This window comes from Triticum aestivum, chromosome 5A (assembly GCF_018294505.1).
Source record: "Triticum aestivum cultivar Chinese Spring chromosome 5A, IWGSC CS RefSeq v2.1, whole genome shotgun sequence".
Lineage (NCBI taxonomy): Eukaryota > Viridiplantae > Streptophyta > Magnoliopsida > Poales > Poaceae > Triticum > Triticum aestivum.
The window spans coordinates 637,281,386-637,295,864 of record NC_057806.1 but is presented as its reverse complement, the minus strand read 5'-3'; the positions used below and the strand labels follow the sequence as shown (position 1 = coordinate 637,295,864).

The following is a 14,479-nucleotide window of genomic DNA, read 5'->3' as shown; positions in this document are numbered from 1 at the left end:
TCCCTCCCGCTCGCTCGCCGCAGGTCAGCTCCCCTCTCCTCCCCTACCGATCTCCTCCTCCCCCCGCGCCGATCTGGGCGGCGCTTCCGCCCGATCCAACCCCCCGCCGCTCCGCGTTCCCGTGATTTTGCTCTCCCGTGGTAGCCTGTGTTACGCCAGCCGTCGCGCTAGTGCTGCTTGCTGCGTTCGCGGTTTTCTAGCTGTCGGTGTGTTTCCGCCGCCGCAGGGCCGCTAGATTCCTAGGGTTTTCGATTTTGCTTAACCGACGGTAGCGCTTCTCCTGGCCAAGGTTTAGCGCGACCCGCTGCTGCCCAGTCCTGTACGCAGTAGTGCGGCCGGTTTCCTTCTCGCAGCGGTTCGATCTACAAGTTTAGCGGGGTTTCTCACCTTGCATGCCGCGTTTCCTCTTTGTATGCGAGATTTCCGTGGCAATTTTTGGTGCGGTTGGTAAGTTCTGGGTGTCTTACTGCGCTGTTTTCGTGGACGCCGTTTTGTGTCTGGACGAGATCTACTGCTTGTTATGTTAGCCTGCTTCGTCTCCGTCAGTAGATCTACTGTATGACTGTGCCGTCTGTTTACAGGTTTTGTTTTGATTCTGAGACGTATTTTGTGGGTCTGCTGCTAGGTAGGGATAAGTACTAGACTTGCAGATTACATTAAGAGGCTTCGTGCTTGCTTATGTTTTTGTTGGTAGTTTACAGCGTGCATGAGCAAAATCTAGGTAGCCTGTCTTGCACAGGACCAAGACCAACCTAATCGAACAACACATGTCAGTGTAGATTCTACGTTTGTCTCTTGTGTTCCAAAACTTAAAATTCCACTCCGGTTTATCTATGTTTTATATCATGGATTTGACCTGAACCTGCATTACACATGTGTTGATAGATACAATCATATAGCTTATCTGATCAAACAATCTGTTCATGTTATCTTTACGGGCTGCTCTTATACCTTACCAAAGCAAAAATAGTTCTAACTTGAAGCACTTCTTTTTGTTCAGATTCTGTGTTTATTACTGCTGACATATTGTCATGGTCTACTTTTTGTACTGAATAGCTGTTCCTGACATTCACAGGTTTTAGCGTTCAGCCGTAGCACCTTCATCAAAGGTTTTGTGCAAAATTATGCGATCTTCATGGGCTGATTCAGTTGCGAACGCCGAGGAATCGGCGCCCGCGACTGGTGCTGCTCCCGCCCCTGTTGCCAATCACCAGAACTCGCGTCCCACACGCAGCTCTTACGTCCCTCCTCACCTCCGTGGCGGTGGCCGCTCACCAGAGAATCAAGTGCCAGCTGCAGCTCCAACACCAGCTGGCGCTTACCCCTCAGGTGCTGTGCAGCCTTCTGGTGGGTACGCAGCTGCTGTTGGTGGCACTCGCTGGGCTGCCCCTCCTGGTGCTGGTAGCGCTGGCGTAGGTGTTGTCCGCCAGGGTGGTGGTGGACGTGGTGCTGTTGGTGGCGCCGGCGGTGGCTGGAACTCCCGCCCTGGTGGGTGGGGGGACCGCAGGGACCGTGAACCAAACCCTTTCGGCGACAGTGAGCCGGCGGCTGTGGATGTTGACTTTGAGAGTCAACAGAACACAGGCATCAATTTTGATGCCTATGAGGACATTCCTGTGGAGACAAGTGGCCACGATGTGCCTCCAGCAGTCAACACGTTTGCAGAGATTGACTTGGGTGATGCACTGAATGAGAATATACGGAGGTGCAAGTATGTGAGGCCTACACCTGTGCAGCGGCATGCCATTCCAATTGTCATTGGAGGCAGGGATCTGATGGCCTGTGCTCAGACTGGGTCTGGGAAGACAGCTGCTTTTTGTTTCCCGATCATCAGTGGGATCCTAAAGTCAAGGCCACCACAGAGGCCAAGAGCTAGGACTGCATTTCCTCTTGCTCTGATATTATCTCCTACTCGCGAGCTATCAGTCCAAGTAGGTGACTGCTTTGGTTTTATTTGGGGTGCTCTTGTTTATTTTGTTTTTGTTTCTTATATGATATTTTTTGTTTCTCAGATTCATGAAGAAGCAAAGAAATTTGCATACCAGACTGGTGTTAAGGCTTGTGTTGCATATGGTGGAGCACCAATTCATCAGCAGGTATTTCTTTTTTGATTTATAGTTTATTATCACGATAACCAAATTAACACACAGTATCGTAAACAAATTAACAAGTGATCGTTGTTGGTACTCTTTCACTCTCTGCCCATTCTATGAAGAATTGTCTATAGCACGGCACTTGCAACGTACATTGTGCTAGAAGCCTAGAACTGTACTATAACTGACTCAGTAGTTTAAGACAGTTATAACATGGCATGGAGGTTTAAAGTATGCAGGTTGTGAGAATGGTTATGTATTCAGCATGTTGTCAAGTAGTGGAATAGTGATACATTGTGAAGGGAACAAAGATCCTTGCATTTATATTTTTAGCTGTAGTATGTACACTAATCTGAGTAAGATATCTCATAACTTAAACAGCCAAAGGAACGAACCCGTCTTCGTTCAGCAATTGAATCAACTTTAAACATCTAACACAGTTGCCTGCTTTTAATGGCCATGAATTACTGGATGGGTGTTGCCATATCTTTTTTGTTTTTCAATAACAAGCCTTGTAAAATGTCATTTGCTGCTATTAAGCATTTGTTTGTTCTATTGTAGTTGAGAGAACTGGAAAGAGGTGTTGATATACTAGTGGCAACTCCTGGTCGTTTGATGGATCTGCTGGAGAGAGCTAGAGTATCACTGCAAATGGTGAATTACTTGGCTCTTGATGAAGCTGACCGGATGCTTGATATGGGGTTTGAGCCACAGATACGCAAGATTGTTGAGCAGATGGACATGCCCCCTCGTGGTGTGAGACAGACCATGCTGTTCAGTGCTACTTTTCCGAAGGAGATACAAGTATGGTTCTCTTTGACCCCTTGCTTTAAATTACATTCTTATATGCCCCAGGTGCTTTGTTAATGTTGTGTTATCACTTATCAGTTGGACAACCTAGATGAGGTAGTGGGGGTTCATATGCATCGTCTTTTTCCTTTCAACCTGGGCATAAATGTTGCTGTTTTTCCTTCCTAATTACTGTTTTCAAGTTGCAAATTTACTTATTGCCATTGTTAATTAGACCTCTCTAATAAAAGAAAATAAGATTATGTATTATTCTATTTTGCTGTAAATTGGCCAGAAAATTGCATGCATGAACATTTGTCTAATTCCTTTTCATTTAAAGTTGAATAGGGCAGTTACTAGTTTTGCGCCGTCATTTCTTTTTCTGACATGGGAAATTGATATTGTGAGAATGCATATGTGCATTTGTTCAATTTTCTACTTCTACATGGCTGGGAAAGTGTTATGTTTTTTTGTTGTCTACTGTTTTGATTTCTTAGTATCCTTTTCTGCAGCGCCTGGCATCAGATTTCCTTGCAGACTACATCTTCCTTGCTGTTGGAAGAGTTGGTTCAAGTACCGATTTGATTGCTCAAAGGGTGGAGTTTGTCCTTGAAGCGGATAAAAGAAGTTACCTCATGGACCTTATTCATGCGCAGAAGGCTAATGATGTTCCTGGAAAGGTGCTATTCATTGACTATTTTTTTTGTTTACATTGTTTTGATTCTCTTAGTTCATGACTTCTCAGTAGACTAGTGTAGTTTTTTGTTTACTATTGCGAACCATTCTGGTTATCTTGCTTGGTTAATTTGCGTGGGAGCATGGCCAACACTTTTTTTCTTTTTAAGACATGATATATTAATGTGAGGTCAATTGGATGATATAATTTACCTGATTAACCAAACAGATTTAAAAATTGGGAGAGCATAACAGGGTGATTGCAAGCTAAATGTAAACTATAAGTTTTGTAAACATTAAGTCTAGTTTGGCAACTGCATTTTCAACAAGGATAACCAGGATGATTTAATGGCACCGTTTAGTTCTTAACTTTTGTGGTAATTCTTAATGGCGCCATTAAATTCTTAACGGCCCATCAACCTCTGTTCTCTTGTTTGCAGAATTCTCTTACTTTGGTCTTCGTGGAGACAAAGAGGGGCGCTGATGCTCTGGAGAACTGGCTGTATACAAATGGGTTCCCTGCAACAAGTATTCATGGAGATCGTACACAACAGGTATGGCAGAGCTGTGTTTACCTTTACATTATTTGGAATTCCCTTTCTTCACGCTAATATCTATCATCAACATCAAAGTGCTGGGTCTTCTTTTTTAAATTAAAACAGTGCATTGTTACCACCATCTGTATATCTGTCTGCTTTTCCATGAGTTGATTCTGTCTTCCTTTTGCAAGGTTAACACATTTTTCCTTGTGCTTGTTTGGTCTTGTTCAGGAAAGGGAGTATGCGCTGAGATCCTTCAAGAGTGGAGCAACTCCCATCCTGGTTGCAACTGACGTTGCTGCTCGTGGGCTTGACATTCCAGATGTCGCCCACGTCATCAATTTTGATCTGCCAAATGACATTGATGACTATGTTCACCGCATTGGAAGAACTGGAAGAGCTGGGAAGTCTGGTCTGGCAACTGCATTTTTCAATGAGGGCAACATGTCACTGGCCAGGCCGTTATGTGAACTGATGCAGGAAGCCAATCAGGAGGTTCCTCAGTGGCTGGAGCGCTATTCTGCCCGTTCCTCATTCGGAGGCGGCGGAGGAGGCAGAAACCGCAGGTCAGGAGGCGGCGGTGGTGCTCGATTTGGTGGACGTGACTTCCGTCGCGACACGAGGGGCGGTGGCGGTGGAGGAGGTGGCGGTTACGGCGGTGGTGGTGGTGGCGGGTACGGTGGTGGTGGAGGTTATGGTGGAGGTGCGTCTAGCTCGTGGGACTGATGGATTGGTAATGTTGAGAATTGAAATGAAACCGATGGATGGATGGTATTCTATTGACTTAGCTGAAAACAGATATTGGGGTTTGTAGTCACCGTGGTGTGGGTATGGTGCCCTTGCCCCCATTTACCTTATTTTGTGCCTGGTTGTCACCGCACTTGTGTTTCCCGTGTACTGGTTATTTTCTGACTGGCATCAAAGTCCGGGTGGGCTAATTTCCTGTTGCTGCTGCTGTAGTTTTTGGATGATGTTTATTGTTGGGTGGGTTGGTCGGTGGTCATTGTTGCGCTTCTGCTTCTTTACTAGCAATAGTGATTGGATCCTTTCTGCTCTCTACTGTTTTATCGCTTGCCTGCGTCATGGAATGCTGAGTTTGCTTGCCTTCTGGAATCATATCCAAATATAACCTTGTGAAATCCTGGATGGCCTCTTTCCCATTCGAAAATTTTACTTCCCCCACATAAAAATATTGTGACACACGTTTGCTTATAGCCTGTTTGCATGAATACAAAGAAAATTGGTGTCATTGGATTTTGTGGTTGTGATTATAGCCTGTTTGCATGTATGGGTACTCGCTATTCATATTTAGAATATCAGCATGCAGTCACTATTTTTTTGTGAAGATACGAAATACCAAGAAGCTGGATGTGTGTAGTCTCAATTCTCGTGCAATTCTACAACACGCAACATCTGTAACTACAGTCTACGTAACCTGTCCAATTGTGCTTTAGGCATTCTTTAACAAACTGTTTGCACTGTCCAAATCTTCTGGTTACTTGTATGCTGGTACTGCTGGATCACTAGTTTGCACAATATCCGTTGAAGCTCCTAATTTGCGTATTCTTATGGTGAGATTAGCAGTCTAGTAGTATATGAAAAATATGAGAATTCTAATGCATGTAGGAGTGCAAAGAGGATCGCTTTAGTTAGGAAAAAGGCAAAGCGACCATCGCCCTAGGCAAAGATGGCATTGAGCTGATGACCACTTGCAACGGATTGTCATGCCCAGTTCGTATCAAGGTGTTAGTTTGGCATGTTCTTCCACAGCATGTTCTTCATGTGATCAACCATATTGGCTGCATTAGTTTGTCACAGGCTTTGTTTCAGTCTGCGTCTTTCTTTTGCTTAAGAACGTCACGGCGAGCTCAAGCGGTGGAGGTCGAGGGATATGACGATAAGGCTTTGATCCGGTGAGCAGAGGCGGGGACGCGCAGGGCGGCGGAGCGAGCCATGAAGGTTTCGATGGCAGTTGGCTCCGAAATCCTTATTTTCACATGTTCAGTGAGGGTGTTTTCCATGCCCCTTCAAAAATTCTACAAGTTGGAGTAGTTTACGGGTTCTATCCGCGTTGTTTTTTCGTCTAAAACTATAAAGCGGCGGTTATTTTACAGTTTCGTGCGTTTTAAAGGATCTGCTAGAGATGCTCTAACATGTACCCCTTGGGTCAGCCCATGGATTTGGCCCGTCCGCGACCCCACGCTGCAGCTACAAGTATGAGGGAGCAGAGTATCCAGCGGATCACAGGCACCGGCGGCGACTACCACTTTCTCGTTCCTTCCTCCTTCCCCTGCTAAGTTGCCTCTTCTTCTTCTTCTTCGATTCATTCTGTAATTCCCTTGGTAATCGCCAGTGCAAACTGCTACCTAGAGAGAGATTGATCTATACCAGCTAGCTACTATCACCTCTGTTACAAGTTCAGAGTGTTTTCTACCTACGTTTTGGTTGCTGTTGGTTGTATGTCCTCCCTCAAGTCGAAATTCATAAAGTACAACCAAGTTTACATTGAACATATCAACATCTACTACAATACTAAAGATATGGTACAATATAAAAATTAATTCTTTGATGCATCTAACGATATTGATTTGATATTGTTTCATATAATCTTGCTCAAATTTTACAAAGCTTGACTTAAGACAAGGCTTACATGCGGAGCACAAAGATATGAAGTTTGACTTGAGACCAAACTTGTATGCAAATTAAGAAAAACAGTAAGGAGTTTGGCGTAAGGTCGTTTTCCTGACATTCTACTGGTGTTCCCCGCTGCTTGTATTGAAAAAAAAGTAAGAGCCCAACCACAAGCCTGTTGGGCAACTATAATCAAATTGCACAGGTGGCACGGCAAAATGATATGCATCACATACATCAGTCACAAATCAACAAAATGCAGCATCACTGTCAACCAAGGCGCCACGCCAAATTCATAGGATACATGTCACTAAGTAAGTCTCTCCTAGATTCAAACAAATTACAAGCTGGAACAACATATGAGACGACACAAATAAGGAACAAAATAATTAGCATGCATGGCACCAGCAGGGTACATAGCACAATACTACATGCAAACCAAACATATCCATCTGCAGTCAGGAGGTACACGTGCAAAACCTACAGAAAAGCAGACCTCAATCAGCACTGTAATGCAGAAGAAATATCGTCGAGCTGTTACAGGAAATAGATCAACGTACCATACAGGGAAGGCGGTGCCACTAAGAACATAAGAGGGAGATCTTGACCGGATCACTTGCCATACAGTACACCCAAGATAATAGCCACCAAGAGAAGCACAATCATGACCTGATGATGTCACATAAAGCGGCTTGAGAAAATTATACAACAGAGAACTTGCAGGATTTCTCAGCTTATATATATCTATGTATATCATTACTCACCAGCATAGGCATTCTGTACATTGATTTCTCCAGATCATAACCCCTGTAGAACCAGACAATCAGTGAGGATGAAGATATCAGCAGTAAGGTACAACTCTAAATCATGCAGCAAACCTTCTCTTCAGCAGGCCGGATGACTTGCAAGTTTTCTTTATTGCATCCACACGCCTCCGTGTCAGCGCAGCATTTGGGTCGTTATCATCAATCTGGGCATGGCGACCAAACATATTATGGATAAAATCACAGCTAGAGAACAACTGAGGTAACCATCAAAGGCCGTCACTAACAGCAACATGGGTGAAGGACAGTAAGGAGTTTTCCCTAAACTTTGCCGTTTGGAGCAAAACTATCAGATGGTCAAAAAGGAAAATATCAAGTTTATACAAACAGATATGAAGTCAAGAGCTTAGCACGCCATCATCTTGAAGCAAAGCTACCCACTTATGGATTTCTGAGCTCAAAAGCAAGCCATTCTAAGCTGCGATCCCTAAATCTACAGGACTGCCTTGGTCAAAACAATGAAAACATTATCCAACAACTATATCATTTTTTTGTGTAACAGGACAAAATATCTGAATGTTCAATTATATGTATGCTAGACTAGACTCCGTTTTCCTTTGCATCCATACTCCAGAACATACCTTCGACTCTAGCAATGAAGAGAATTCATAGAAAGCAGAATAGACATCTGATATCGATTTGGTCTCATCAATTACCCGTGCAGTGAGCCCTGAGAGACAGGGAGTACATGTTAGGTTGCGCTCAGGTCAGAAGAAATAGAAAGTTACACATGACTGAAATATGCAAATTATTCAATACACTAAACATAGGTAGCCGTTGGTTAAAAGAATAATAACAGTCTTGGCAGAAAGAGCACAACAAGAAAAGCAGAAAAGCAAACTATAGTTTGCTTCTTCTTATCTGATTACGGAAACTGAGGTTCTTCTACTCAAATGTCAACTCATCTATCCAAGAAGAACGCACAACCGCGAGTCACTTTGTGTTGATCACCCCCACCCACCCACCCACCCACACACAAAATAAGAATGGTCATAATTTAACTACTAAATCATAATGCCTAAGGTGGATCCTATGATACTTTGGGAAATAATATAAAATTAGACTACAAATTAAACTAAAAGGTAGCAATTGTATTTTCTGATGCCAAGGAACATTGAAGCACTCCATGATGTGATTTGTCGTGTTGATTCCTAATCATACAACAACCATATGTACAAATGTGATATAAAGAAGTAGAGTACTGCATAATTTATCCACATTAAATTCCTAAACATAGTGTAAAGAGGTGATCAAACGGGTATTTTCTGGTTAATTGCAGGCTAGTACAGCTTGTCAACTTGAACTAAATATGTCTTACCACGCCTCATCTTAACAACTCCTCTAAAGACTTTCACATTATTGTAGCAAATAGCACAGGTCCCAATTGCCATTATCTGAAAAGACAAACAGTTGAAAAATATGTGGTAAATAAAGTTGTTTCAAGATTAGATGGAAGATCCATACTTCAACAAAAAAAGGCAAGTCAAATCATAGCACCCACCACTGTATAACTAGGGTCTAGGAATGCTATTGAACTTTGATGAAGATGGTAAAAACAAGAGCAAAATATCACATATCTCCAATTCAATACTTAGAAGGCCAATCAGCCATGACACACAATGGAAGATATTAACATTGCAAAATAGCTAGTGTTTCGTTTCATAAGGCTTATGTTATTATTGCTGAAAACTAGCTTGAGTAGCAACTACTTCCACTAGCAACGGTACAAATGTTGAGTATGTATACAAAAAGGGAAGCAGAACAGGTCTGAAAGAAAATTGTGTGCTGGTATAGATCAATCCTTAAGTTACAACCTTGTGCCCATGGATAAAACATATCATTACTGATTGCCACAGAATGTAATACGTCAATTACAAACATGATACATGGTATGCCTATCTTTAATCCTTGGCACCTACCAACACCAATTACATCCAGGAACCAAAATAATAAAGACTCAATTATCATAAATCATGGCTAGTACCATAAATCTATTCTGAGCTATGAGCAAGTTTCAGTTATGTACCACTAGATTGTTAGGCAGTGTTTTGCAAAGACATTATTTAGTCCTGATAGACAGTGAAACTCTAACAGGACATTTTAACTGAAGATTGTAACAGGAGAAACTAGCACTAGTGTACCTGAGGTATTGCACAAAATCGAAAATTGGAATTGTCCTTCAATGCTGACATGTATTGAAGGCAATCTTGGGCATGGATCAAAGCATTGGTCACCATATCATTCAAGCACTGCACGGCCTTTTCTGAATTTTCCTCATATTTTAAATCCTGATTTATATCCCAAAACAAAAAAGCATTATTGTGGAGCACAAAAATGCGGGTGCTACTTCAACAAAAAAATGTGATGAAGGGATGAGTGTAGACTTTTTAACAAAGGTAAAAGGATTGGATTGGACATTTAGATTTCATTATTAACTGTTCAACCAAATATTTTACAATATGATTCATATGCAATTCCCTTATTTGATGGGTTGATGTACCTCAAGTTTATCAACATATTTACTCCATATTTCCCGAGGCCAGAACATACGGCACCTTGGTATCTCATTTATGTCCTCCAAATAATCCCTTATTATATTGGTTTTCTGCAGGTGGAAGTCCAACATTAGTTACAGAGTTAAATGTAAAAAACAAGTTCTTATTTTGTCATGATAGTTCAAGTACAGAAATTTGATTGAACTAAACCTACCTGTAGAAATAAACCCATTGAATTTGAAAGATGATCCGGAGCCAAATCTTCTGTGCCAGTAGCATGAAAGAGCCTAGAAAGTCCATAGCCTACTAGCCCTGCTACATAGTGGCAGTACTCATCATAGTCATCAATGGTTTCAACCTACAAAATAAAGTTGTTCCAAATTAATTCAAACAAATAACAATATCAAACTTAATAAATAAATTAATAACCAGAAGCAAGTTAAACATGTATCACTTCTATTCACGGATCTCAACACCCAAAGAAAATATGATATCAAATACTCCCTCGTCCCAAAATTCATGTCTTAGATTTGTCTAAATACGGATGTATCAAGTCACGTTTTACGGAAGGAGTAGCTTTTTAGTCGTCCAGATCGAGATAATCGTGTGGCATATTTTCTGTTGACCACAAGTCACCAAGGGAAAGTTTAGCTGTATCAAAGTTCTTGTGGTACATCAGAAAGTCATGGCAAAGTGTTTTTCATTATTAATGTGACAGCTACATTTATTGTTGAGGAAATCGTTAACTGGTAACTGCTCGGTTGGCTGGTTAGTAGGGGATTAATAGGCTAATCGGCAAGTTAATCGTCCATTTAATCAATTAATCGGACGATTTATCAGTTTATTGGCTACTCGGTGACCCTATGAGTAGGGATTAATCGGCAAGTTAACTGGTTAATCGGGTGAATTCTTGAACAGGGCATTTATCTATGCCACAATGCCCCCAACCATCTTCCTTACGTAGAGTAGAGTAACCAAACATTTAACAGATTGCTATGACAAACCAACAACAGAAATTTGATAGAGTGACCAAACATTACGTAAAGGAAAGCATTGATAAATTTGACTGCAAGAAAAAAAAAGCTTGAATATATTGGGTGATCTAGATTAACAGACCTCCGTGCATATAAATTTAGCCATTCCTGCTCCCATTCGCCTAGTGATTTCTTCAATAGCCTTTTGGTATCTGAAAACAAAACAGAGATAATTATATTCTGCAAGTTTCAAAAGAACTTACCTGCACTTAATGAACGAACTGTGTCTGATGAAAAAACAAACGCGGAAAAGAAAGCTTCATTTGCAATAATGTGAAGTACTAGTACGATGACTTTAATAGCCTGGTTCTGAAAACGGACAGTAGATATGTAACATTTGCTTTCTTGCATATAAACATCTGCTAGATGGCAAAACGTGTCTAGTGTAGTAAAATGTCTTCTCTAAATATGGCTTCACAAATTAAAGTGCCACTGCACAAATGGCATGCAGATAATAAAACATGAGAGGGTGTGTCATTTATACCACCTGGAAGAAATACTCAACACAAAGCAAGCAAAAGTTGGCATAAGCTCTAGTGCTTATGATTCTGAGAACAATAAAGAAAACCTTCAGAGCATACAAGTACATCCGACTGTTCAGTTCTTTGTCTGGTTCTCCTGTAAGTGTAACTATGAGCATTTTACTTCGTCTTTTCTCTACTTCACCCGTACAAACCTGGCTATGACATAACAATTTCATTGGTGGGCACTAATAATAGCCAATAAAAGCCCCATATTTAAAGAAGTCTTGCGTTTATATTATACTTTTATAAAAGTGATACTATCAGTGCTGACTAAATGATTGATGTGTCCCCCAAGGACTTTGACAAAACAACAATTCGTACGAAAGCACAAGTTCCCAACCGCATACTGGGAACTACTACTAGGAAAGTAGTACAGAAAATGATTTGGATCGCTCTGAAGCTGAGGAACAGGAATTATTACCCTTCGCCTAGCTCCAGGAAAGCGGTGGAGACTTGTCTAAAATTATCCATGAGCACTCTGTAGTCGTTTGCTCCACCTGAAGGCCAAAGTACATACATGATAAGATCAACAAGAAGAATAGCATAATTGAGCACAAGGACAGCTTGCTCTTAGAGAGAGAGAGAGAGAGAGAGAGAGAGAGAGAGAGAGAGAGAGAGATCCGATCATACATGAAAAAAGCCAGTCCGGGTTGTAGATGTGGCGGTAGAAGTCCCGAAGGATGGGCAGCTTGACCTCGTTAGGGATGGCGGTGTCGTCCTCTGCAGTTATAGTAATCGCAGTGAGCAAACGGTGGTTGGTACTACCGTACTAGTAAAAAGGAAGGCAGCGATGAACTTGGCCCAAAAGATTCCATCAAACGCGGCAAAACGAATTCAAACAAACATAGCGAGCAGCAGGAGTGAGGGTGCTGACCGACGGTGTCCAGGGCCCGGAGCACGAGGTAGAAGACGCACACCTGCAGAGTGGGAACCAGAGCAGCGTCAGCGGCCGTGCGCGTTTCAGAGAGTCGCCCGAATCAAATCTACTGTATGAAGCGGTCCGACCGGATGGGATCCGGAGGGGAAGGGGAAGGGGGAATTACGGCATTGCGGAGCTCTGGGCCGAGCTGCTGGATGACGAGCGCGAAGCTGCGGGAGACCCGCTGGAGCATGTCGTAGGCGAAGGCCCAGTGCTCCTGGGGCGGGATCTGGCGCCTGATCCGCCCCGCCGCCAGCTTGAGCCTGAGCAGCGCCGGCACCTCCTCCGGCCGCGACAGCACCCCCATCGCCGCAGCCGCACGAACCGAAATCGCAAATCAAATCCCCGCCCCCTCTTCAGGCCCTCGCCAGCAGCGATCTCCGGCGGCGGCGGACGGGTCGATCCCCACCAGCCGGGCGGCCGAGGCGCGAGCAGGGACGCGGTGTTGCCGAGGCGCTGAGTGGCGTGGCGTGCGTCTGTGGGCGCGGTGCGGTGCGGTTGTCGCCGCCGGCCGGGATGCCCGGTCCTCTATTTATTCCTCGGCCCGCTAACCCCCAGCTCCGTGGTGACTTTTTTTTTTTTGAGGGGTAGCTCCGTGGTGACTTGCTCACACACGGTGGCGGATCTGGCCCGGTGGAGGCGCCCGCGACGACCACGTGGTGACGAGGCCACACTGGTAGCGTTGGCTGGACCTGGATGGATCGGGAAATCGGGATGCATCCACTTGGAGCGATCGCGCCGGGTTCGTCGAGCCCGCTGGTCGTATCCGGTCAGCGTCCGGTGTACGCCGACGTGTCGCGGGTCTGTCTGCGCGGCTGGGTGCGGTCCATCGAGGAACGTACGCCACGGAGATACTGCTACTGCCTGCCAACCTACAGCCAGTTGGGTCGTTGCTTGGAATTGGACGGCTGGAGGGCGACCGAGCGACGGACGGATGGATGCGCGCACGGTCGTCGATTCGCCTTGATTTCTTTGTGGGCGATTTGATAATTTACCACCCCTTACTTCTCCTTTTCACAATTTGCCACCCATTGTCTCAATGACGGGCGGTCCCGGGCCTCACCTGTCATTCTCGGGGGAGGGAGGGGGGGAGCAAATTATGAAAGGGGGAGGTAATTGCCTTTCTTTGCCGGGGTCGTATTCGTATTCCCCTTGCGCTGGTCGCCGTGTCCGCGTGTTTGACCTCCCTTAATACAAACCTTCTTTTAGAACCCCTTAATATAAACCTTGCTTCGCCCTAATTAGCCTGCCAGGATAAATTTTTTTAGGGCAGGATGATGATCCTATTTTAGTAGTCGGTGCTAGAATAATATCCTCCTTTGAGTACGGCGTGATGTTTGCGCGTCCCGGCGTTGGACCGACCCAAGAGAAAGACCTCATTTGCGTAAATTCCTGTGGCTTCAGAGGTTTTGCGGAGAAAACGTGTGATTCGGACAAGGCAAAAGTGACTTCGACGAATTTGAACCACAACAAACTTATTCTCTTTTTTTATGAGTGATGAAATAAATGTATCCCACAAAAAGGGAAAACATAACAAACTTGCATTGCTCACAAGCTCATGGATTAAATTGTTTCGTAACTAAAAGTGTCTTCAAACAAGTCCGGATGTCTGTTACGTCGAACTCCAACACGTCGAACTCACCCAGAAAACCTCTCTGCCTTCGCTCTAGAATTCTCCGTGCATTCACTTTGTCTGACCAGCCTCCCGTCTACCTACATCCACAGCGACTCGACGTGGCGCAGCCCATCAATCAGTGTATGCCACATGATACCTCATACCTGCCAACCTACAACCAGTTCGTTGCTTGGACGGCCGGAAGAAGCGACCCGTCCGGCTAGGCGGCGGATGGATGGATGGATGAACGGTCATTGATTTGACTTGATTTCCTTTTTCTTTTTCTTGACGAAGGTTAGCTTGCTGGAAGTACTAAAAAGATTAGCTTTGCTGGAATGATT

The 14,479-nt window shown here is 43.9% G+C and overlaps 2 protein-coding genes across 2 annotated transcripts; one reads left to right on the top strand and one right to left on the bottom strand.

Moving 5' to 3' along the window:
* Positions 1-1,075: 1,075 nt before the first annotated feature.
* On the top strand, positions 1,076-5,043 carry LOC123105517 (DEAD-box ATP-dependent RNA helicase 37; the record flags this gene model as incomplete). The annotated part of the gene is given in 6 exon segments (XM_044527595.1): positions 1,076-1,931; positions 2,013-2,096; positions 2,655-2,897; positions 3,395-3,562; positions 3,998-4,111; positions 4,328-5,043. Coding segments are annotated over 6 exon segments (1,911 nt in total). The 3' UTR covers positions 4,823-5,043.
* Positions 5,044-6,940: 1,897 nt separating this feature from the next.
* LOC123105516 (squalene synthase 1) lies at positions 6,941-13,103 on the bottom strand. The gene is made up of 14 exons (XM_044527594.1): positions 12,648-13,103; positions 12,479-12,521; positions 12,235-12,324; positions 12,026-12,101; positions 11,163-11,232; positions 10,261-10,404; positions 10,052-10,156; positions 9,693-9,839; positions 8,870-8,945; positions 8,133-8,221; positions 7,606-7,697; positions 7,492-7,534; positions 7,288-7,396; positions 6,941-7,207 (listed from the first exon to the last, which is right to left on the bottom strand). The coding sequence occupies exons 1-13, from the start codon at positions 12,828-12,830 to the stop codon at positions 7,340-7,342; spliced, it is 1,215 nt and encodes a 404-aa protein (XP_044383529.1). The 5' UTR covers positions 12,831-13,103; the 3' UTR covers positions 6,941-7,207; positions 7,288-7,339.
* Positions 13,104-14,479: the final 1,376 nt, after the last annotated feature.